Source organism: Lagenorhynchus albirostris, chromosome 8 (genome assembly GCF_949774975.1).
Source record: "Lagenorhynchus albirostris chromosome 8, mLagAlb1.1, whole genome shotgun sequence".
Classification (NCBI taxonomy): Eukaryota; Metazoa; Chordata; class Mammalia; order Artiodactyla; family Delphinidae; genus Lagenorhynchus; species Lagenorhynchus albirostris.
In genome coordinates this window covers 34,618,533-34,645,032 of record NC_083102.1, presented here as the reverse complement: position 1 = coordinate 34,645,032, position 26,500 = coordinate 34,618,533, and the positions used below count along the sequence as shown (strand labels likewise).

Below are 26,500 nucleotides of genomic sequence, written 5' to 3'. Positions count from 1 at the left end.
ATATGTACATCATTAGAGCTTTGAGTTCATATAAAGTGGGCTTTATGTTATAGACTTACTTCTCATACAGAAAATAATGTGCTTTACCTAAATTCTTAAAGATTTGACTTGCTATGTTCTGTGATGATGACCACAGGCCAGTTACTTATATGTCTAAGTCTGACGTTCTCCCGTCCATCCGATGGATTACAATTTTTTTCCCAGTAAGAACTGGTCACTCTAATTTTATGTAACTCTATAGTTGGATCTTATAAATGGTAGAGTAGACCCTATTTTTATGTGCTATTAACGCTGCAGATGTAACCATCGAGGGTATTCATTTGGCTCTAGCCATTTAGAATACAGATCTTCTATACCCTTTCGTTTAGGATACTTTGGAGTCTGGATTGGAAAGTTTCAGAGCTGCCTTGGCAAAGACAATGTATGTGTAGATCTGTCTCCTGGAACCCAATGCGTATCTGTCGTTGTTCTTGTGAGACGCATCTTAATGGAGACTCGACCCTGTGCCAGTCTAGAGGAGTTTAGGAGGTTTATAATACATGCAACTTTTGCCTTTATTTATTAAAGTCAAAATGGTTTATTCAGCAACAACTACAAGAGTTTTACAAGAAACAGCAAGAGCAGTTACATCTTCAGCTTTTGCAGCAGCAACAGCAGCAGCAGCAGCAGCAGCAGCAGCAGCAACAGCAGCAGCAGCAGCAGCAGCAGCAGCAGCAACAGCAGCAGCAACAACAGCAGCAGCAGCAGCATCCCGGAAAGCAAGCGAAAGAGGTAGGATCTGGCCGGCTCACCCACGCAGAGGAGGGCGAGGCTGGGAGGGGCCCTCGGAGGCCAGGGCAGTGTTAGACCCTCCTATCACCAGGCTCTTGCTGTCCAAGATGCATTATGCTACATTTGTACTGAGCTTCATAACAGTAACGGGAGAGCTCTCCTGCTGTACTTTTTTGGCAGCGTGGGACTTGAGAGTTACGATCCAATGCTGCTGTCGTCTCCCGTTCACTAATGAATCACAGTGTACAAAGCGCAAGCTGCGTGGTGGACAAAGTACTGATTATCTCGTATCCACCCGAGAACCGAAGTTGGTTGAGGGAACCTTATCTTTCTCAGTGGTGCAGCTCAGAGGACAGGCATGCAAATTGAGCCCGTGGTTGGGAGTTGGGGGTGGGGAGGGGAAGCCAGGGAGAAAGTGGTTGAGCCCAGATTTCAAAGTCATAGGCCCCTGATTAATGAACTGCTACTGTAGGTTTGGAGGGGCGAGTAGAAAGTTCCAGTCTGATATGCTCATAAATCAAACTGACAAGCTGGCTTCTCAGGCCTAGCTTGTGCTTGTCAGCAAACTGCATCAAATATAAACATAATACAAACAAAACAGTTGAAGTAGTTAAATTGATCAGCAGGTAACAGAGCCGTTGTCTTCAAGCTGCCCATTATGCAAACGTACAGGAAACAGTTTTGACCCCCTGAGGCTTTGTTTCTGTTTGGATTTGTGAATAGAATTTCAGACAGCCATCAACTACAGAATAGAAATTGCTCCCTTATTTCTCCGGAGGCTTTGGGCAATCCACATGACTTGCTCCGTTATGCAGTCTGTTTTCCAGTGAGCGCATCAGAAGTTTCTCTTTTCCCCAAACTAAAAAGGAAAGGTCTTTCACAGCAGCTTGTCTTTCTCTGAAGTGTGACTGCCTTCTCATACCCTCCCGAGTCCAAAAGAAGTCTGCTTTGTCTTGTAATGCCTCACAAAATGGGAACTTACACTTTTCCTTCCAGTAAGGGGCACTTTTTTTGGCCTTGAACATAATTCTACCTTTCATATATTCCAATAAGAGAGAAGAGGAAGAGAGAGAGCTAACAGGCCTGTCCTATGAAGGCTACATCCCAGTTTACTAATAGGTCACTAGAGACCACGGTCATGGACTTCTGCAGATCAAACTTATTCAGTTGGAAAAAAAACAAAAGTGTTGTTGAGGTTGACTGTTTCCGTAAAGTGTCATTCTTTGAGTCTAAGTAAATTTTCTATCATCTGCAATAAGCCTATTTTTAAGAAGTCTGAACTTTCGTGACACACTTTCTCTAGACCTTGTTCCATCCCCTTTCAGTGCAAGTTCCTTGGTTCTCTGTTGCTGTGTTAATATTTGAAAGAAAAGCAACTGAAAATCTAGAGCTTGCTCACATTGTGCCCTTGAGCTTTGACAATGGGATGACCGTTCACAAACGTACCGGGGCGATGAAAGAAGCTTACGTATCGCTGTAGGAGGGCTGTTTGCACAGACCCTGGTCTCTGCCGTCCATTCGCTCACTGGGTTGGGTTTTCTGACACCAGCAGCAGCAGCAGCAGCAGTTGGCGGCCCAGCAGCTTGTCTTCCAGCAGCAGCTCCTCCAGATGCAGCAACTCCAGCAGCAGCAGCATCTGCTCAGCCTTCAGCGTCAGGGACTCATCTCCATCCCACCTGGCCAGGCGGCCCTTCCTGTCCAGTCGCTGCCTCAAGGTACATACAAATCGCCGCGCACGCTCCATTTCTCAGCTTGCACTTGCTGCCACTGTGTGGCCTGTCTACCTTACACCTTGAGAACTTTCGTTTTTATAACCTTTATGTTTATTATTAAAGCATGATTGTTATGAAAATGAAAACACGACGATCCAAAACCTTTGGGACGCAGCAAAAGCAGTTCTAAGAGGGAAGTTTATAGCAATACAGTCCTACCTCAGGAAGCAAGAAACATCTCAAATAAACAACCTAACCTTACAACTGAAGCAACTAGACAAAGAAGAACAAACAAAACCCAAAGTTAGTAGAAGTTTGGAGTTTGGGATTAACATATACATTTTACTATGTATAGAATAGATAACCAAAAAAGGACCTGCTATATAGCATAGGGAACTCTACTCAGTATTCTGTAATAACCTGTATGGGAAAAGAATCTGAAAAAGAATAGATACATGTATATGTATAACTGAATCACTTTGCTGTACACCTGAAACTAATACACATGGTAATTCAACTATACTCCAATATAAAATAAAAATTAAAAAAAGAAATGACTGTTAACATGGTTGCATGCCCCTTTTTCTTGAGACTCAGAAGTTTTACTCCACATTGCTTTTTAAGTGTGCAGTAAACCGCTTTCAAGTGCTTTGTTAGATATTAAATGTGTATTTATTAGTCTTATGGAAGAAAATGTATAAGGGCAACACAATTCAAGCTACTGAATTCAAGCTATTGAATACACACTGAAGATCTGCAGGGAATAGGATTAGTGGGAAGGCTAACAACACTCCATTTAACATAAGTGAGCTGATAGGAGTTTTGGTGGACAACTGATAAGAAAAAGATAGACGTTCCTAATCTTCACGCTATATATAAAAGGAAGGCTTTATGTATTTCTACAGAGAATAGTCCCAGTTATGCTTTGGGGGACCTCATCATGCATCCTGGGACCATATTGATCCTCCTTTCTCTAAAAGGATATTGCGTATACATGTACTGTATTGTGAATTACAGCTTTAGAAAGCTGGCAATTGTATTCTTGTTTTTCTGATAAGAAAACTTTGGATGTACTTTGATAATTCAATAATACAATACCATACAAATATACAATTGTATATATTCATTATTTGAGTCAACTTTTGGGAAATGGAAAGAGTTCTAAGTAAAAAAAAAAAGGAAATAGAATGGTAAACAGAATCATTCTTCATGTGCTAAAATTCTCAATACAGGTAAAAGTCATGTATCCATAAACATCCTAAAAGCATATTCTAATTTCCATTTGGATTTTGTTGGAACAACTTTAATCCAAGTGAACTTTCATTCAAGTCACTTATATTTGTTCCAGAGGGGCTCACATTGCACTAGTACTTGCTGTGCATTTTTCTGACTCTATAGGATACACTGAAGAAAATCAAGAACAATTAAATATACAAAAATTATAATTAGGTTAATAAAAGAGTCTTTTAAATACACATAATTATTATTTTGGGCACATTAAATTATAAATATTGTGGTAAATGTTTTTCTTTTTATTTATCAAATTACTGTCTCCATGGCTTATTTTTCCCAGAATTCCTCTTTCATTTGACTTCAGATCCTCTAATTCACCTGACTGAATCACTCCTAGGAAATCAAGAAAGATAAAGTTTAGATAGTGAAAGAAGGGGCTTCCCTGGTGGCACAGTGGTTGAGAGTACGCCTGCCGATGCAGGGGACACGGGTTCGTGCCCCGGTCCGGGAAGATCCCACATGCCGCCGAGTGGCTGGGCCCATGAGCCATGGCCGCTGTACCTGTGCATCGGGAGCCTGTGCTCCGCAACAGGAGAGGCCACAACAGTGAGAGGCCTGCATACCGCAAAAAAAAAAAAAAAAATAGTGAAAGAAAAACAAGGCAATAAACCCACTTTTCTGTGTCATTCCAAAGAGAATTGGAATAAACCATAGTGTCACCACAGCAGTGAATGTTCTATTCACAAATAATTGTTTTTATGGAAAAATAAATACAACTTGAGGACAAAGAAAGAAATAAGGTTTAAAAGATAAAAGTGTTTATAAATTAGTTCAACGTAAATATAGATTTCTTTCATAGAAACTGTACTAAAACAGAAGCAATACATTTATGTCATTGATTTTTCTTAGTAAAATTTAAATAAAGTCTATAGTTGGGATCTGGGTGTTTTTCTCTCCTCAATAGGGAAATATAATTTTATTTGAGTAAAACCATTCAAACAAACATTTCAAGAATGTTTAAAATAGATGTTCGTAGAAACAAGATGTAATTATCTAAAATATATTTGTTAAACTGCATTCTTCCAAAACAAGCATAGAAATATCTTGCGAACAAGAATATTCATTATGATATAACCATTCTAATAGTGTTCAAATGAAAACTTTCTCTAATTTCTGAGCTTTCTTTTGATAGCATTATCTTCCTTTTTTTTCTTCTATTTTTTTCCTTCCAGTTTTATTGAGATATAGTTTACATACAGCACTGTATAACTTTAAGGGGTGCAGCATAATGATTTGACTTACATACATCATGAAATGATTGACCTACAACACTGGGTTAGTTCCTGATCTGCACAACGTAGTGATTCGCTATTTCTCTACCGAACAAAATGATCACCACTTACTTTCTTCTATTTGTATTCTCTGTAAGATATATGAGAAATAAAACTCACAGAATGGAGAACGTTGAGGGAAAGGAAGTAAATCTGAAAACATACCTGGGTTTGAGCAGAAAGTGTATTTTTTAAGAAACATTTTTAATTGAAGTGTAGTTGATTTACAATGTTGTGTTAGTTTCAGGTGTACAGCAAAGTGATTCAGGTATATATATATATATATATATATATATATATATATATATATTCTTTTTTAGATTCTTTTCCCTTACAGGTTATTACAAAATATTGAGTATAGTTCGCTGTACTATACAGTAGGTCCTTGCTGGCTATCTATTTTATGTGTAGTAGTGTGTATATGTTAATCCCAAACTCCTAATTTATCCCTACCCACCACTTTTCCGCTTTGGTAACAATAAATTTGTTTTCTGTGTCTATGGGTTTATTTCTGTTTTGTATAGAAGTTCATTTGTATCATTTTTTATTTTTAGATTCCACATATAAGTGATATCGTATACTTGTCTTTCTCTGTCTGGCTTACTTCACTTAGTATGATAATCTCTAGGTCCAAACAAAAAAGATGGAAGTCATCATTGTGTTTTCAGCTGTTTAGATGAATGTGTGAAAAGTGCCATTGTGGAGAGTCCCATCAGCCCAACACAGGCGGAATGTGTCATAAACCAGTGACAGTAAAGGAACATAAGTTCATAGTACTCTTCTGGAATCTCAGAGTGGGAGAAAGTGAAGAAATAATTGTTAGATAATGTAAGCGCTGAATCATTTCTGCCTCAGTTACTGCTTATTTTGGACAATTAATATTTTTTTTTATCAACTTTCAGTTCACTTTGCCTCAGGTTTTTGGTTGGCTGATTAGCTACAAATAATAGCCATGTGAAAACCAAGCAGGATTAACACGCAGTGATGATATTCTCACTGTATCTTTAAAAATATGCCATATTTGCAATACTTACCCCATGATTTAACACAGCTTGCTCAGACTACTTTTAAAGTTACAGTTTCTTTCAACTGTATAAAAATATGTACATGAGAATCAGATAGATGTAACAAAATTATAATTTTGATAAGGAGATTTACAGACATTTTTCTCTATATTGCAAAATGATGTAATGTATTTTATCATTTTAAAGTAAGGCATTTTAAATATTAAGCATTTTAAGTCATCATGAACATTACTATAATATTGGATTTTAATGTGAAATAGGCAATTAAATTACGATCTCTAAGTATGTATATAGAGTGACTGTAGGTATACAGAAGTCAAAAAAGGATGGATTTGTAAATCAATCTTGAATAAAATACTGATTATAAAGCTATTTGATACAGTGTACTTTAAATATCAACTAGTAATTAATTAGTGACATATTTTCGTGACTCAGTACCACTGTCTACAGGTTAAAAAATAGGAAATTATTGTGACATGCACTTTAAACTTTGATATGTTTTTGATATAAGATAGAAGTCAGTGTATCCCAATACACAATATATTCATAGGTTTAGTATTACTATAGGGATATATATATACACACACACACATATATATTTGTATACGTGTATATATGTTTAATTCCAACTTTTAAAATATTTTTGAATTTGTAGAAGCTATCTAAAACAACCATTTTCATTACCAATCTGAAAGACCAAACAGGATGTGCTAGATAACCAGCCAGTCGTGTTTTAAACTAACACCTTGTAGAACTAGATGAGCTTGGAATCTGTTGAACAATAAAGAAAATGATATCTTTTTAAATAAAATATAATAATGTCCTTCATGCTGAGTTAGGACTGTGCTGAAGTTTTTCTTTGGCATCAGTATTCAGCCAAAGTCAGCTATTTGGCTTGGACTTCATGCTTTGCTTATGGAAATCTAAATAGCCAAATGGCTACTTCAGCACCACTCTGGCATCCTTGATTTTTTTGCTTAATCTGTGATCATGGGCTTACATAGAACATATATCTAATCAGGGTAACAGCACCAGCACTAAGAACAATGTACGTCATGCAGAATTATTGTTACCATTTTAGTATTCCCTTTCAAATACCAGTAAATCTTCTATTTGTAATTTAGGAAAATCTCCTTTGGGGTTTTACATGCTGAAAACAACATCAATGAGCTAAAGTTTGAAGGTACATTTATTATAGTCAGAGTAAAACTTTGCAAGGTTACTTGTGAATGCTGTTATGCATAAAAACTAACTTAGGCATAAATAAATACATAGGGAGATATTAAAAATATGTTGAGTTAGTTGTTGAGAAAATTTAAATGAGATAGGAAGAGGGAGATTAAATTATATCATAATTCTAATTGTTGTAGAATTGTTTAGTATACTAACATACGTATATTAAAATAGGTTTAATGTCATTTAGGCCATCTGTCTTAAAAAAAAAGTTCTATTTGTCAATTCTTTATGTGTTGAGGGAAGACTTAAAAGGAAAACATCAACTTTGCCACATTAAAATGTCATGATCAAGAAAAATAAGAAGTCATTGTTTTTGTAATAGAATATCAAACTGTAAAAATGTAGCCTGTAAAAATTTTCATAGTAAAATCATAGCAGGAATTTTTTTATATCAGATATATTCCTGTATCCCAGAAATTCTTTCCTTGGTGGAGATATTTGCCTTTGGTCTCAGTTTCAGCCAAATAGCTATTTTTACTTCTTGTAATTCAGCATTTGGACGAAATGTGTATTAGGTACACCTGTCATTGAAAGTACATTTTAAAGATGGGCATTTTACGTACAGGTTATAGTAAGCCCCTAGTCAAATATAGATCAATAAGATGTTAGGTTTGGCAAATTATAAATGAACACTTGGCTTTCTGAAGGTAGCTCAGAAACTGGAATAATGGTTGCCACTGGAGAGGTACTGGGGACCCAGAGGTCAGGGCTGGTAGGGAAATTTAATTTTACAATGCATACCCTTCCCTGTGATTCAATTATTTTGGCCATGCGTGTATACTAGTTTTTCAAAATGTAAAATTTAAGGTGAAAAGTGAAAATTAATGATAATATTTCAATAATTTCAAGTATTGAATATCAAATCATTCAATAAAATATGTGAATAATACAAATATTTTTACCAAAATTCACTTTTATTACTTTTAATTGTAAATAACCCTAGAAAATAAATTAATTAAAAATTCACAGTAGACTGACTTTATATCGTACTATATTAAAATTATTTATTTAATATTAAAAAGTAATTACTGGATGTAAAAAATAAAAGGACGTGGAAAGGATCATTTATTTCTGAGTGTGAAAAAGATGCTCATGTAATTTTTACCAATACGTGAAACTTTTACCCCTTGTATGCCCCAAGAATGTATAATCTAGATATGAATGATAAAATTTTCATTAATTCTTAGCACAGTGCTTGGCACCCAGTACTCTGCAAACTCTAACTCTAGAAATAAAGAATTGTTATTTAATTGTTTTATCTGTCATATTATATGCAATTTGATTAGGAATTCTTCTTTTTATTCTCTCAACTCCTGGAAAAAGAAACTTTTTTTTTTTTTGCGGTACGTGGGCGTCTCACTGTTGTGGCCTCTCCCGTTGTGGACCACAGGCTCTGGACGCACAGGCTCAGCGGCCATGGCTCACGGGCCCAGCCGCTCCGTGGCATGTGGGATCTTTCCAGACCGGGGCACGAACCCGTGTCCTCTGCATCGGCAGGCGGACTCTCAACCACTCCGCCACCAGGGAAGCCCTGGAAAAAGAAACTTTTTAATGCTTATTTGTAGTCCTGGCAGTGAATGAAGCCAAGTCACCATACAAAAGTAGAACAGGGTTTCTCAATTTTTTGTGGGCACGGAATTTTTAAATTATGAAATTATAAAACTTTTCAGCAGTGGTATTGTATGTATATTTCCTTGAAATATGTTTTAAAGGAAAAATGAATAATCTTCACTTAAGATTTTAAGTTGACTATTATTCTGTGATACTCTAGTCCACTGATTCCCGGATTGTGCTTGCCACTACACTAGTGTTCTGGTCCACTGAACAGCTCTTTTATTTATTTATTTATTTATGGCTGTGTTGGGGCTTCCTTGCTGCGTGTGGGCTTTTCTCTAGTTGTGGCAAGCCGGGGCTACTCCACATTGCGGTGCGCAGGCTTCTCATTGCGGTGGCTTTCTCATTGCGGAGCATGGGCTCCAGGTGCGCAGGCTTCAGTAGTTGTGGCATGCGGGCTCAGTAGTTGTGGCTCACGGGCTCTAGAGCACAGGCTCAGTAGTTGTGGCGCACGGGCTTAGTTGCTCCACCGCATGTGGGATCTTCCTGGACCAGGGCTCAGACCCATGTCTCCTGCGTTGGCAGGCGGATTCTTAACCACTGAGCCAGCAGGGAAGTCCCTGAACAGCTCTATTAAGTAACATTCATTGAGTGTTTACTCACGGCAGGCACTCATATAGGCGCTGGGAATAAAGCCATGATGAAAACAGACAGCAAACTCTGCCATCATAAAACTTACATTTTAGTGTAAAAACTGTAACAAGACAGACTGTAGAAGACAGACAACAAATAAGTCAAGTAAAATATATAGTGGTAACTGCTAAGGAGAAAAATTAAAAAGCAAGGATAGGAAAAAATTAAGCAACCACAGGAGATGGGAGGAGTTGAACTTGTAGACAAGGTAGCCAGGGAAGGAGTCCTGGGAAGGGGCTGTGTGAGTAATGACCTGAAAATGTGAGGGGAACTCAGCCATGTATTAGCTCTTGAGCAAAAGTTACTTAACTTTTCTGTGCCTCAGTGTCCTCATCTCTAAAATGAAAATAGTGATGGTAATAATAAAAACAATAATAGTGGTTTGGGCATTACATTAGTTATTATGTATGAAGCCTTTGGAAAAGTAACTGGCATATGAGAAGCACTATATAAGTATCTGTTAAATAAAACGGACAAAGAAACCTGCTAGAGGAGTGAGTTGGGGTCAGAGGAGCTGAAAAAACAGGAGCTTAGTTTTGGACATGTAAGAATTGAGAATTTGTTAGGGTGGAGATGCTAGATAGGCAGCCTGCAATTCAGGGAAGGGGCCTGGGTTGGAGATCACTTGAATCCTAAGCCTATACCTGGTATTTAAAACTGAAATAAATTAGTGTAATTGTAAAAAGAATTTGTTGAGTTAATTTTTTTCCTTCAAACATATTTGCAAAACACTGAGTTAAAGAAAGAGACTCAAGTTTTCTTTGTTACTAGACAGATATCTCAGAACTGTTTTACTTGCTAACATGAACCACGAGTCTCCAAGATGGAAACAACAGACTTCTGAGATATCTTAGACTAACAGCATTTCGAGAGTACTGTTCCATAGAACACAGTTACTGCCCGAAAAAGTAAATTACTTCTTGCCCAACATCAAAACATAAAAAACTCCCGAAACTTTCAAAATGCTGCAAAATGGATTGGCTAGTTGTTTCATTTTCATAAATAGTTTTGTATCCATAGAAAATAGCTAAGCAAGTTGATGTGAAAACTTTGTCTCATGGGCAATGTAATAGTTTACTTAAAAAAAAATTCCCCCCAAATTATTTGTACATTGGAATCATCTGTGGAGCTTCAAAAGCTACTAGAAATTGTGATTTGATTTGTTGGGCTATGGTCACGGCACTGGAAATTTTAAAAGATCCCCAAGTGATTCTAATATGTAGATGCTTTGGGGAGCTAGTTTCACTAACAGGAATCTCTTTTTGACATTATTTATTCTCTGTCCCTTATTTAAAATAGTTAAAATTAAATATTTAAAATATATAAATATTTAATATTTTTAAAATATTCTTTTAATTAAGGATCATTATTTGGATGATGAGCAGGTTATATTTATCAAATGTTTATGTACCTACTGTTTGTCACCCTATCATTGTGATATCATGGTGATACCACTAATTTTCAAGGCAAATGAATAGTATAATGGATTTCTACTTTTAGAAGGGAAGTGGATATTTAGGTTAACTAAATTATTAATAAAATCCCAAAACTAAATTATTAATAACATCTTTAACTGGTATAGTTTCAAAAAACGTCTAAGAGTCTTTAGCCAAAATATAAAATGTTATTAGCCACTCAGCCTGTTAGAATCAACTAGTACCATTTATAATTCTTTAGACATTGGCCTTATAGGAGAGCAATGGTTATAAATAGTGTGACCTTTAAGAGTCACAGAACTTCCGTGTGCAAACCAATATGTCTTCGAGAACTGTATGAACCCGTTTTAATCAATTAAATCAACAGCTATTTCTTGAGCACATACCAGGCACTGTTCTAGGCACTGGGGGGGGTCTATAAAATAAGTAAAATAAGAAATCCCTGCTCTTAGAAAATGGTGGAGGGAGACTGTAAAGCAAATAAATAATATAGTTTAGGGGCTGATAAATGCCCTAAAGAAAAATAAAATAGGGTGAGGTGGAAGGGCTCGATAAAAGGCAGGTGGGGAGGGGCAATGGTTGATAAGTGTGGACAGAGACCTCTCACAGGAGGTGACCCTTGAACCACCTGAGAGAAGGGAGGGAAGAACTCGTGAGAAGATTTGCAACCAGAGGGGCCTAGGCTGTGAGGGCCACCAGAGGAAAGCTCGAAAAGGAGCAAATGTTTGATGCATTCGAGAAAGAGCAGAAGGCTAGTATACCAGAATGAAACGGAGAGAGACAGCGATGAATGAGGTCAGAGAGACAGGCCGGAACCAAATGATAACTGCCAGCACCTCATGGGCCATGGTAAGTTTTGTTGTTTTTTTTGGTCTCTAAGTTCAAAGCCATTGGAGGCTGAAAAGCCATTGGAGGGTTTGTTGGGGAAGTGCCGTGGCCTCATTTACCTTTAGAGAGATAACTTTGGGCTGATAGATGAAAAGTAAATTAGCCAAAGCCAAGGTGAAAACAGGAAGACAGTCAGGAAGCTATGGCAGTGGTCCAGGCAAGAGCTGAGGGTGGAGCGGAGAGGCAGCAGAGAGTTCTGATGCAGAGGATGTGTTGATGCTCTCACAGAAAAGGATTTACTCGTGGAGTTTTGCTGTTAGGACACATAATACATGCAGCCAGGTAACAAAAAGTCATGGTCAGAAAAGTTTCAGTATCCCAGGTTAAAGCTAGAATTAAAGCAATCTTTATATAGAAATTATTTCCTATGTAACAGAAATACCTTTCTTTATTAACCCATCCTCTTCTTTTTAGAAAAAACAGCTTTTAATAACTTTGGGAATCTTGAGTTACCCTGTCTTGTCTTTAGTCTCAGGCCATGTCTTAAAATCTTGAGGAGCCAGAATGACCAGAATGGTAGCTTTCAGTAACACTGTCTGTTTGAAATTGTGATAGGCATAGCGGTTTAAGGTTTCCACTGTGACGAATAATTTGACCAGAAGTTATGTTTGGAACAGTGAGAATTCTTCTGTTGCTCTGGGCTACTTACCACTATGTCTAGATCAATGATTTTTTCCACTTGCAGGGGTAGGGATGAGAGAGCTCTCCTCACCATCGTACTCTGTTATCTTTCCCCAGTCTCCCCTGCCTATTCCAAGCCACTTCACTCTCATGCAGCTCTCAACTGATCAGCATCACTAGAGCATCTGATGTGGGGGGGAGGGGCAGGGGAAGTTTGATTAGCATTTCCATCCTTATATCAGATATTGTAGATGAACACAGTAATAAAAAACATAGATTTTTGGACCCACAGGGCATCATGTTTGAATTCTGTCCACTGGTTATGAGCTTAGTGACTGGAGAAACATATTTAATCTTTCTGAGCCTCCATGCCCTCATCAATAAAATGTAATGATTCCTAATGTCAGGTGAGGTTAATGTAGATTATGAATGTAAAGCGCCAGAATATAGTAGATGCTCAATAAATGATAGCAATTATAATTACAAGTACATTTCCTCCTGTATATCTTTATTCAGCAGTTTTCATATTTTTAATAAAATATTTTAGGAGCAAAGGCATTCAAGTCAGACTGCCTGGATTGAAATCCCAGCTTTATCACACATAAGCTTTGTGACCTTAGATATATTTTTGAACCTCTCTCCCTCTTTGCTTCCTTATCTGTAAATAAATTGGTTACAATAAAAGTGTCAGCTCCATTGGACTGTAGTAAGGATTAAGGAGCATAAGGTATATAAAGAATATATGAAGGCACAGAAATTGGCATATATAAGTAATGTTTTGTAAGTCAAATACTGTAAATAACAGTCTCTCAATTCCTTATTTCAAAATTACAGTGAAAAGCTAAAGTCTTGTACCTAGCTTTTCTATTTTCATTCATCGTAAGTCAGGTAAATTTGCATAATCTGAGCCAGGAATTTGTTTAAAATGAGTAGTTGATTTATTCTATCAGTCATAAAATGAAGGAGAAATTTAGATATTATCTGCTTAATTGATCCATGTAAGTTAGAATATTGGCTTATTCAGGACCTCAAAATGAAATTCAGTTATTTCCTTGGCCATTCTGAGAAAGATCAAAATAACTAGATAATTGTCAAATCTATTTTTCTTTTGACTTGAATGTTTGCTGTTTTCCCCTGACATTTGTGTTTCCCACCTTACTTCTTTTTTCATTTCTTTTGATATGTGTTATTTCCAAATGTTCTTTCAGTTCCTCACTGATAAAAACTTCATACTAGCAATAAGTAAAAGCTTGAAAAAAGTTAGTTAAAAAGTTAAAAGTTGAATAGTTTAATTTTCAAATGGAACTTGCTGTGTTTTTTTTCTACTGATCCTTGATATTATTCCCAATACTATTATTTCTAGTACTGTTCTTGAATTGGTAGTCTTTAACAAATAACTGATTATTGAAGAGGAAACGATAGTGCTGATGGTATAAAGTGGTTTATTATCATATATTAATAATTCTGGTAACATCACTTTTGTGGTTGGCCTTAATCCAATGATAATACTAAGCTCATTATATGAAATTTACTTTGTTATATTAGTGGGGCTTTCTTTCACTTTATAGCTGGCTTAAGTCCTGCTGAGATTCAGCAGTTATGGAAAGAAGTGACTGGAGTTCACAGTATGGAAGACAACGGCATTAAGCATGGAGGGCTAGACCTCACTACTAACAATTCCTCCTCGACTACCTCCCCCACCGCTTCCAAAGCGTCACCACCAATAACCCATCACTCCATGGTGAATGGACAGTCTTCAGTTCTAAATGCAAGGCGAGACAGGTAAATCTCAGGAGATACATTCTGTTACATATCACCAAACTTTACTTTCACCATTTGTGAAACTAAAAATAATGATTTGTACTTAACAGGGGCAGAATGTGTAGAACAACTAATTAAATAGATAGAAACCTTTAGATTATTTGTATTTATATCATTTTCATTAGAAAAAAAGCAGTTCATATACCAGCAGTTTAATGGATAGAGTGGGGAATTTACTGAAGAAAGTTATTTGTTAATAAGTGCATGCAGAATTATTGTGTCAATATACTTTTATGGCTAAAATGTTGTGATTAACCTGATTGCTGAAATGAGAACATCTTTACCATTTTAAAACTTAACCAGTTTCAAATAATTAAAGATGCATATATATCCCCCTTATATATGTTACAAACATGTGCTTACAAATCAGAGAATAGATATACATAAACATATAAACACAGGTATAATAAACCAGAAGATAGAAGATCTGGTTTGCCTTTTTTATTGTTGTGGCATGATGGAATTATAAATATATAATAAAAATGAAATTACGGTGGTAACTTTCTGAATAAATTTGCCTCAATACTCATAAAGAAAAATTATTTGATTTCAGTTACCAACACTGAGTACATTATATTAGGTAATTTTTCAACTTACTGTTTTATTTTAGTTGTGTAAAAACTGCCTTTGTAAAAGGATCACCCATGTACTTTTTTGTCCATTTAGTTCTATTTATGCAGGCATATCGTTATCTAATCAGGTCCTTTAATGTAATTTACATAAACTATAGAAGCTAAAATATTGCTCAATATGAAAACTATCTTTTTAAAAGATGAAGCATAAGTGTAGGACTTCTTAACAGAATGGCTTAGTCTCATATGATATATAGCTGTAAAATTCATATTTAAGTGGAGTGGATTAATAGTGTTCTGTTATGTATGTGAATACCTGCCTAGCTGCCACAAACCCTTTCCCCTAAGCAAATATTTTTTCAAAGAAACGTACATATAATTACAGTACAGTTTAAGATATAATGCTATAGTTTGGTGATGTTCTTTGTCTTCCTAGAAGTATCATAAAATTTTTTTCTTGTTAGCTTTCATTATTATAAAATGGTATGCCTCTGAATGCGTTCACGCTGTTGTATTAATTGAGAGTAATTTGATGATTATATAGTTCAGAAGTTGGTTGATGTCTCTAGGATCTATCTGATATAATACTCACTTATCAGAAGTCTTGGATAATTATAGAAAGAGATAGCTAATGAATACCGTTCCAAAGTAGAATTTTTAAATCAGCTGTAACTAGCAGAAACATATATGGTTCGCACATAAATATTAATGTAAATGGTTCTAAAGGTCCATATCTTCCCTAAAAAGAACATTTCGAAAATCTTACGGTGATTTTCCTATTACTTTCTTAAAAACACAGGTTTTTTTCACTTGACCACATATGAATATATATATTTTTATTTAGAGGTAAATGTTACGTTAAGGTCATATGGCAGGATTAGCATATGATATTATACAGTCCTCTTAGTTTTTCATCGTTTATTAACAGTCATCTTTGGCTCTATTTCTCCTCTAATTGGAACATCGTCTAGCCTTGGCAGTTGAACTATTCAATAGAACGATTAAATTTTTCTGACTGCTCTGAGCTGAATTGACCTGTTTTGACCTGTTTGTCACTGATCGTAACCTGACAGGCGCTAGCAGCCTGCAACGATTATGGCTTTTTGAGATCAATCTGATGCCATGTTCTTTTGCTGCAGCTCATCACATGAGGAGACTGGGGCCTCTCACACTCTCTACGGCCATGGAGTTTGCAAATGGCCAGGCTGTGAAAGCATTTGTGAAGACTTTGGACAGTTTTTAAAGTAGGTTTTTTACTTTTTTTAGGGGCGGGAGTGGATTGTATGGGAGTTTTAAGCAGATAGTTGTAAATGAACAAAAGAAAGCTGAAGGAAGAAAGTGAAGGTCCATCATAAGGCACACTGTAAGTTTTCTGTGTGTTCCAACAAGTAGATTAGCAAAGTCAGGCTAAGACGGTTAACTCTTCCTCTTTACCTTTTCATGAGAACATTTTACAAATCATCCAATAAAAGTTTTTGAATGAATGAAAAAAGAAGTAGCCTTACTATAGCAGTGTCATTAATAACTGGAAGACGTGTTTGTTGGATTCACTTAAATTTCAAGGTTTCAAGAAAAATTTCCAGTAACATTATGTGAGAAGTCATATTATATATATATATATATATATAAAAAATATATATTATATATATACACATACATATATTTAAACAAAAGACAGATTTTAAAGGTGTATTTTTTATTGCAGACTTTATATTTCTTACTTTAAATAATATTTAATGTATTTATTTAACAGCAAGAATAAACAATGGAAAGTTAATAGTAACTAAAATTTTAAGATAGTTGTTATTTTCTCCATGTTGTTACTTGTTGCCCTGAGAATCATAAAGAAACTTACATGGCCCTATGTTTGTATGATAGATTATATGGCTTCTCTAGCTTAAAATCAACTTTGTGTATCCTTAATTTCTTCATACAGTGATAATTTATTTTTTTAATTCATAAGAGGTTCTTTTTCAAATGAGAATATGCATCTTTCATGAAACATTTTCCACGCACAATTTCAGTATACAAGAGATCTAAACAGAGAGCTACAGATAGGTTTATGGAGATGAGTAACTTCACAGGCTGAGACTCTTATGTTGTCATGGAGCAGCTAACAGGGTGAATGAACTGTTTCATGCTTCATCAACAATTAAGTTAATTAGCTCATTTGAAATTGCACTGCTTTGTTGCCAGGATGTTGGCAGAAACATCAAAAAGATGTGTTTACAAATGGTAGACTACAGAGTATAGAGCAAAAGCACCTTAACAACAAGGCACAAGTACTTGGCATCATAATAACTGTATAACTGAATTACAGTAAGACTTCCACAAGGATTTTTTTAAACTATTTTTATTTCTGACCAATTAAAAGAAAAAAATGCTTCCTATATTATTATGGATTTTCTACATGTCCTTGAATGAAAATTTGCACACATATTATCCTGAACAGTTGTGAGCTACCATTTTGTTGGATAGGAAACTGATTTGACCGTTCTAAGCAAAGAGAGCTCTTAAAATGTTAAGTAACTTTGCTAAAGTTTTCCTGTCTAAGAAAAATAACATTTGCTAAAATAAAGACAGGATATAAGAATATAATTCTTTAAAGAACTAATTTCATATTTCTTCATTTGAATATATTAGTCCTTATTAATATGTTATATTATTCCGTATCATTAAGGTTATTTAGAGGACTATTGCTGCTATTTCTTCAGTATATGGCAATTTAAGCCATAGAACTAGCTCAGTCACCAAATATTTTATTGCTCTAAGTTGTTGTTTTTGGCAAAATTCAAAATAAAGCTTTAAGAAAAAAATACATGTCTTTGTTTCGGTATGATTTCCTTTATGGCCCATGGAAAGGAGCATTTTTATTCATCTCAAATTTGTATACATATTTTTATTACTAACAAGCTTATAAATATGAACTCTCATTTTACCCTCCATGGGTCTTTTTCATATTCAAGTTAGTATTTTTGAAAAACTGAAGAAGTTACAATTAAAAAAGCGTTTCCTTTCAATTAAATATCAACTTTGTTTCCAAAGACTGACCATTTTTCCAACCCATTAACTTTATAGGGATGACAGAACAAATGACAGTAGATTTTAAGGCCTTTTTTTTAGTCCATTTTTGTTATGATATGCTTAGATTCTGTAAGTCAAAGATCTGTGATAAATTCTGTTGATAGAACTAATGCCAGTGTACTGTACTGAAATGAAATATTAGACATATTTCCATACTAGTATTGTCTTTTTCTTAAAAAGGTGTGGGAAATTTGAAGAGAAATAAAATAATGTTTTATTAAATTAATTTCAGTTAATCAGAAAAAAATGTTGATTTAGTGTCTATGTGGAAAGTGAATCGAAGAAGGCATCACCACTAATACAGATTTTCTTGGAAAGAAGATTTTACTTTTCTTTTGTAATAATGGAGAGGATTGAGAGTCTTGGGGGGAAAATTGTCAGGCAAGTCAAAAAGCTGTGAAAGGTTTTTAGCTCTCAGGTTTTTTGTTTATCCATGCTCCAGAAATTTTGTACCCAGTGTTTACTATAAAAGGTGTTTGAGAAAATATTATTGTGGCATTTTTATTTCTAAAATGCACTAGAAATACATTGTACAGCTTGAGCTGTACTTTGTATCAGTCAGCTTATCCATTGGTTTGAAATAAAAGGAAGCTATCCATTATTACTATTTACCCTACATATGTTTAATAGCAAAGGATAGTAGAAAATATATTGAGTCCCAAATTCCATTTCTCACATTATATCCCCAAATAAACTGGCAGAATTCCTCTGTTCTTGCCCAGCACCAAACGAAAATCCACCAGAGGACAGTTGCTTATGAATAACATATATATTCTTAGCCATATATACATATATAAGAAGAAAGTCTAGACTAAAAGGTGTTTAGGAAAATTTTTGAATTACTATAAAGTAGGTGTTGACAGAAGCTAACCATTTTTCTGTCCACTCATTGACGATCTCACTAGATCACTAAAAGCATTTAATACTAGTTCTTCATTACTGTCTTATAAATGTCAAAGTGTAATAATATCCAACAAAATTTTAGTGTAGTTTGTCTGCAAAATTAATTATCATTCCATTGGCCCTAAGTCAGCATGAATGTAGATGGATTGACTTTTAGAGCTTAAACCAAAAGGTTTACAACATAACATTCAATTTGGCAGACAAGTGTTCTTGAACCTGCATGTGCGGATGCCAGCAAACAAAACATGGTCTGAGATACAAAGATAGAAATACTCTTTGAAGAATGGCTAAATGGTTAGTGTCAATAAAATGTCAGCCTATTAAGGAGTAATTAGTTGGCGAACATAAATGTATTAGGTTTATTACAAAGCCTAAAATTTTAAGGTTTGACATTGTATAAAGAGCAATAGAAAAGGTAGTAGAAACAATATTTAATGGAAATGTGTTATCTTTTTTCTTGCAGCTGACTAGTCTAAAAATTATGCTCTTACTTAGTGTGTATTGTCTATTTCTTTGTCTTTGACTAGGCAGCATGGCTACAAAATTATGACCTCAAGAAGGCGTTCTTTGAACTTGTCAGAATGTTGTTTCTTTTGGTGACAGTGCCCCCATCTCTCAAAACTAAGGCATCTCACATAATCAGCTAAATGAATAGTGACAGCTAACATTTTGTATTTAAACTCCTGTCAGTGTTTAAACGTAAAAAGCTTGATGCAAAATAAATCAAACACCAGTGATATGCAAGGGAAACATTTTGTTAAAACAGTCTCTGACATACTTGAATTTAAATCTGATCCCTTTTTAGCTTATAAAATGCTGTAACTTTAAATGAATTTGAAAAAAAATCTAGAGGTTAAAATAGAATTGCTAATCTGGGGTGTATATAATTGAAGTTACCACATGCATTCATAACCTTAAAAGCTTAATTAAAGAGAACTGTGCATTAAATAAATTGGAAAGATCCTTTCCTACATTTTGTCTTCCTGAAACGCTTGCTTAATTGTTTTTAGAAAGAATTTGACTGCCTATTTACACTTTTTTTCCTAGTGGGCACTACCTTACCTAGCACGTAGATTCAATGCAGTTTTGAAAGAACGTCAGTTGACCACATCATTTATTCCATTTTGAAAACAAAAATCAATATACCTATAAAGTGACCCATAAATTAGAATTGGCTCACACAATGTTTGTTCAGTGCTGCCTTTCTGAAGGCACCCTTTGCATTTTTTCTTCACCTCTCTGTTTGAACTGCAGTCTCGGTAAGAGGCTCATTAGGCGACATTAGGGACTGGAGCTAACCAGAATTCCAGAGCTTGCTTTGCTCTTATTAATGCATAGTAGAGTAGAATGCATTTAAATATTTCATAGGCATTCAGTAATTTGTGTGTAATCGCCTTGTTAGCAGACCAGTAGAAGTAGAACAGGCCTGTGAAATGGTGTTAGTGATTGCATGGGTAATTTACAGACCTTTGCCATCAGAAAGAGTATTATTGTTGGCTAGCACGAAGCTGTGAAATAGAACTAGCAATAAGTAAAAAAAGAAACTTAATAAAGGTTTTGTAACAAGCATCTTCAGGGATAACAACCCCACTTGGTCCTTTTGAAGCAGCTATAATTTATGACATAGGCAATATATCAAATGCATAAGATAGTATTAGGGAGCATTCATATGAAAAGGGTATTTGCAACATTAGTTCCAACTTCCTGCAAGGGACATGATTAAATGATTAATGAAATGTCCCTTTGCATATGCATTTTGAAACAGCAATTAGGCACTGACTGAGAAAATCTACCAATCCTCTCATTTTTCAGTATTATCTCATTCTTGATTTATAAATCATAGAGAATTTTTGAACAGCAATATGTAGTACCTGAGATAGTTATAAAAACATAAAAGAGAATAATTTGGGCACAAAATAGTCATAAATACATAAATTCATAATTTACTGTTAATATGCAGCCTGTTTATTTAGTCTTATTGCATTGTATTTATATCCGGACACTATTTCTGTACTTTGATTGGCATAATTAAGTAGGGGGAATGAATAGGCACTATTATTTTACATATCACTGGTAAACAATAGCGAGGAAAGGAGAAGGGAGATGTGGCAGAGGTATGTATGTGTTTTTCAAGTTCTCAGTAATCCACTGGAGGCTGTTCTATAAATGATCATTGAAGGGCTGCAAGCTAGCCTATAATTACAGGAAAGAAAGTGGCAGCTCTGGCATTTCATAACTATGTGTCCTCGAAAAGTGCTTTGTGAGTTTGTCACCAATGATAATTTAGATAGAGGCTCATTACTGAACATCACAACACTTTAAAAACCTTTCCCCTTCATACAGGAGAATAAAGGACTATTTTAATGGCAAGGTTCTTTTGTGTTCCACTGAAAAATTCAATCAAGACAAAACCTCATTGGCTATTATTGTAGTCTACAGTCTCTATTCTAATGAAAGATGCAGAGATAAATTGAATAGGTCTCTAAGACCCAAGTATATAATGCAAACATTTTGTACTTTTTTTAGTTCTTTAAGTATAGGATAATTATTATCCCTAAGAAGTAAACAAGTGTGCAAAAAACCTTTTTAAAAAGTAATTTCATGCAAAAATAAACATGTTAAACTGAATATATCTTTTTCTAGCAGAGCTGTGTATTCTGCTTATCTTACTCCATTTACACCCTAATCTTTGTGTAGAGCTGAAGCATTTTTTAAAATATGCATTTAGACTGACCGTGGAACAAACATACGTGTGTTCCTCAAGAGATCAAGCCTTAGGAGTACAACTACTATTGCAGTACACTGATAGAAAATGGACTTGTTGTTCATTAAAATGGGGGGAGGACCTGAAAAACAATTTGTAACTGTCCTGTTAGGAATAAGTGACACTTAATGTCATAAGCTAACCTGTGGTTTACTCTGACATTCCGTGCCTCCTTTTCAGAAAACATGAGTGAATTTTAGTTCTTGTTACAGTTTATTTTATCTAATTTTTTATTAAGAAAATCATTTTTTAAATTGTTATTTTATAGTGGAGTATAGGTGATTTATAATGTCGTGTTAGTTTCAGGTGTACAGCAAAATGATTCAGTTATGCCTATATCCATTCTTTTTCAGATTCTCTTCCCATATAGGTTATTACAGAGTATTGAGTAGAGTTCCCTGTGCTATACAGCAGGTCCTTGTTGATTACCTATTTTATATATAGTAGTGTGTATCGTTCCAGTTAGTTTCTTAACCAAACCAACAGAGCCAGTCTAGGAGCAGGCAGGTGGAGTACAAGTGCCTTTCCTGCGCTATAACCACACACCTTAAACTTGACCTGATACACCCTGCTATTTTAGTCCACAGTCTCTCTTCAACCAAGAATGACAGTTGTGCTAAGATACACGGAGGTTTTGTTGTCATGATCAGTGAGGAGGTACTGAAACAAACTGATTTAATTTATCAAAGGACGAGGCAGAGTCGCACGAATTCTACCTGCTGAACCTAGATCTACTAACAAATAAACCTACATGTTTGTAAATTACTTCTTTATATGTGTTACATATTTGTCTGTCTATATATTTGTTCTGTTTCATTATCGATTTCAAGAAACGTAAGTAAATCATTTGAATGGGCACAAAAGTATTTCTGATGAATTTTAGTAAAATTAGGGCTGCACTAAACTTTTTAGACTATTATACCATTCTAAATGGTACTTGAGCCCAGATGGAGAAATATATAAATTCTTATTTAATTTTGTAAATATTTGGTTTAATATTTCTCTTGGATACATTGATGAGAACATCTCTTAAATTGCTGCCTTAGTTTGCCCATTGGTGAAATAGACACACCAAAGGATATTAAATTAATTGAAGATGACTTTTTTAATTTTAGGAGGCAGCAAATAAATGATATATTACAAAGTACATATTATTGAATATGTTCATGTTCATTGGAGATGCTGCTCTACTAAATTACTTTTGATGTATCAACATACCACTCATTAAAGAGATCTTTTTAAACATTATGAAATAATAATAGACTAATACATAATAAAGATTAGAGTAAGATAATGAGAATGTCTTATCTTTCCCTACTTTTTTGAAAGATTAGAATAGATGTCTCCCAAATAGGACACTAGACATGAAATGTCAATCTTACACTTCTGATTGTCAGAATCTTCAATGCACTTTAATTATTAGTAATAACAAGTGATCATTCTTCATAAGTATTTGATGTTTCCATGGGACGATAATTTGCCATCTTTACATAATTCATACCACATCCTGGTGAAATAAGACATGGCTCACTAAATAACATCATAGGGACCACAAACTGTTTTAACAAAAATGGAATAGAGAATTGTCTTTGTTCTCTTCAGAGTTACTTTTGGTTCATGTATTTATAAAGTGTCCTTTTTAAAAATAAATGGCATGAGTATATGAAATTCATCTAGTGATTTCTACTATTATTCTGCAAATGGTTTGGGGAAAATATTTTTTGTAATAACTGATAAGCTTAGAGACAATGACATTTTCTACTATTTGAAGGGTCTCTTTATGTTGCGTAAATAATTTGCACTAAACACATCAGCCTATTCAACTTTTCTGGTATCATTTCAAAGTGTTCTTTTTTCCCCACTGTGGAGGAAATACAACTTCAGTGGTTTTAAGTGGAGCATATGCCACTGACATAGCCGTGGCTTAACATTCTGTTTTGTGTTTTGTGTTTGTTTAGGCACCTTAACAACGAACATGCATTGGACGACAGAAGCACTGCCCAGTGTCGAGTGCAAATGCAGGTGGTGCAGCAGTTAGAAATACAGGTTTGTCAAAGCCTTCCTTAATGGACTCCTTTCTCTGACTTCTGGTCGTTAAATTGAGTACTGGGCAGATCCTGTGTCTTTTAACACAATGACTCATAGAAATACAAGGAATTTTAGATTGTTTATAGTGATAGCAATGATCGATACCTCAGGGTGGATTGTTGTAGTTTAATGTACTCACCACTTAGACTTAATATAACCTTTAGACTATATCATATACATTTGGCTATCCCAAAGGAGTCAAATCTAAGTTTCCCTACGAAAGGTTAGACCCAACCCCCCAGTTGGGTATAATTTTATTGCAGAGACAGTTTTTACATGAGCTAATCTTGTTTTTTTCCATGAGATTTTATATTATAGCAAAAAGCCTTTACAGTATCATGCCTGTAATTTAATACTCTAAATAAAATCTTCTCCTTTTCTACCTCTAGTGTATTTTTAATTAAAGATCTTACAAGAATCCTTAAGACTTGGAGTAATGGCACATTATTTACAATATCACAGTTGGTAATATGTGTATTGTATCAAATGCTGCTAACTTAAGTTAAAAAACATTACTGTTCATATTGAAACAGAATTTGGCCAAAAATAAATAGAACTCTTAAAACTGATCATAAAACAATTATATCACCCACAATATGATTCTTGCTACATTTTTTCTAACCCTCTAAGGCTTCCTCTAGCATTTCGTCTTAAGATTATTTTTTCTCAATCAAACCAATACCTTGTTTCATTTAATTAAACATACAATTTATTTGTCTTCATACTTTACTACGTCTTAAATTGTTTTAAATTCATCATTCACTAAGTGCATAAATGTCATTGCTTTTTTCCAGGGAGCTCCTAAAAATATTTTGACTTGTAAAATAATCAAGAACACATAAAAAGCATTGTCGCTGCTGTCGTTTAAAAAGCTTTTTTGTAAACCTGTTTACCATTTATAAAAGGTAGACTAAAACTAAGAGTTTGGCTGATGAGACAGTCTGCAGTGTGACCAATTATGCCTCTTTTTTTTTTCCCGATGTGTCTGACTGATGGAAAAGTAAGGTCCGTCACTTGTAATGAGACCCAGCGCAAGTGTGGACGCCTACTCCGTGGCAGAGTTCAGCGTTTCACACTGCCCGGTCTCTGTCACTCTATTGAATTAGATTGATGATGGCAGATTGCAGGGGCCACTAACTGGACCTCAGTGGGAATGCATGAAGTGTGGAGACAATCCTGGCAGGCACTTTGCGTTGAGAACCCTTCACCCCTTCACAGCTGCTGGCACTAGTCCATAGCTAACAGTGTCCACAGGACTTTAAAGAGACACCATGGGCCTTCTAATTTATGGTTTCAGTAACTTGTTACTGTTGAGGCAACTGTGACCTCAATTCTCTTATTGACAAAAAGATGAAGTGTTATTTGTTTTCTCTGACCTTTTAACATAAGGAAAGCTATAAAAGTTTTCCCCCCCTCCATAGCTAAAGTTGCATTTCGTCCCAGATAAGTTCCTACGGACACAGACTTTTATATGCAGAAATCATTACTCGGAGACAAGCTCAATGATAAGATGTATCACTGCAATAAAATAGCTGTATCAGTCATTTCTAAAATGCTTCTGATCTCACTTTTTCTTAACAGCTTTCTAAAGAACGCGAACGTCTTCAAGCAATGATGACCCACTTGCACATGCGACCCTCAGAGCCCAAGCCGTCTCCCAAACCTGTAAGTGCATATTGCTTTATAAACAGTAAATAGCTCTACCGATGTAACAGACTAAGAAAATGAACAATTTAGTGACAGTTAGAAAACAATGAGTGTGATGAAAAATATGGCAATAAAATGAAAGTAAAATGCAATCGCTTGTCAAATTGTATGTTTCTTTTAAAGTAATGCTATTTTTTACAAAATCTATCCAATCTACACCACGGGTGACACTAAACAAAGTACACCTATCAGTGCACAAATCACCGCCTTGAGGCTGAAGCCAGAGAGAATATCTTTCTGTGATAGGTTTACAGATATTAAAAGGAAGCCCACTTTTGAGCAACCTGTAAAGCAGACAGTACAAATCACAAATAGAGAGGTATGTGGTATGCCGAAGAGGATTTGGATAAATCATCAGATACATATAAATAGATTTTTTTATCAAATGTTTTGTCAAAATGTCATAGTATTTTTAAAGCCAATCTTGTTCTCTTTCTTTGGTTGTTATTTCAGTTAAGATGTATTGCACATGTTGGTACATTTTACCATAGAGTACACATCATGTTAATTTAGAGAGTTTATGACAAGGAATATGGGTGATTATAGAAAATAAAAATTGCAGTTTCCCTAAAAATATATATGAGATTGAAGCCAACCCAATAACGTAGTCAGATACACAGACTGTTGAAAAGAATATACTTTATCTCACTCAGCTAATGTTTGCACAGAAACTTAGAGTAATCAGCTGGGTAACTCTAGTTTAATGAAAGTTTGTGGGGATACTTTTTAATAAGGCCCCTGTATAGCCTGATGATTAGTGATTGCCAGCTTTGCCTCTCCCTCCATTTCTTTATGTAAAAAAGAGATCATTTGGTTTTGTAGTGGGGGAGGAGATAAAAGACAGACTATATTGTATGAGTTTTCTCCTAGTGTCTCTGATATCAGTCACCAATTAGTATTATTCAAAATGTATTCTTTTTTTGCATAGAGACTACATTTATTTAAATTCTGCTAAGGTATTTCCACAAGATATCAGAGTTTTTCCTTTGTACTATGTATAAGCATGGGTAACTCTAAACCCATTTTTAATAGGAAGAAAGGAGAAAGGTATCTTTTTTAAT

General features: G+C 35.0%; 1 protein-coding gene across 1 annotated transcript in view; it reads left to right on the top strand.

Annotated features, from left to right (window-relative positions):
• The window catches only part of FOXP2 (forkhead box P2), a 524,445-nt gene that overhangs the window by 460,265 nt on the left and 37,680 nt on the right, over positions 1-26,500 (top strand). The window contains exons 7-12 of the mRNA XM_060156819.1: positions 586-771; positions 2,321-2,486; positions 14,069-14,282; positions 16,033-16,137; positions 23,603-23,690; positions 25,314-25,397. Coding sequence (XP_060012802.1) covers positions 586-771; positions 2,321-2,486; positions 14,069-14,282; positions 16,033-16,137; positions 23,603-23,690; positions 25,314-25,397 — 843 coding nt within the window. The remainder of the gene's footprint in view (positions 1-585; positions 772-2,320; positions 2,487-14,068; positions 14,283-16,032; positions 16,138-23,602; positions 23,691-25,313; positions 25,398-26,500) is intronic.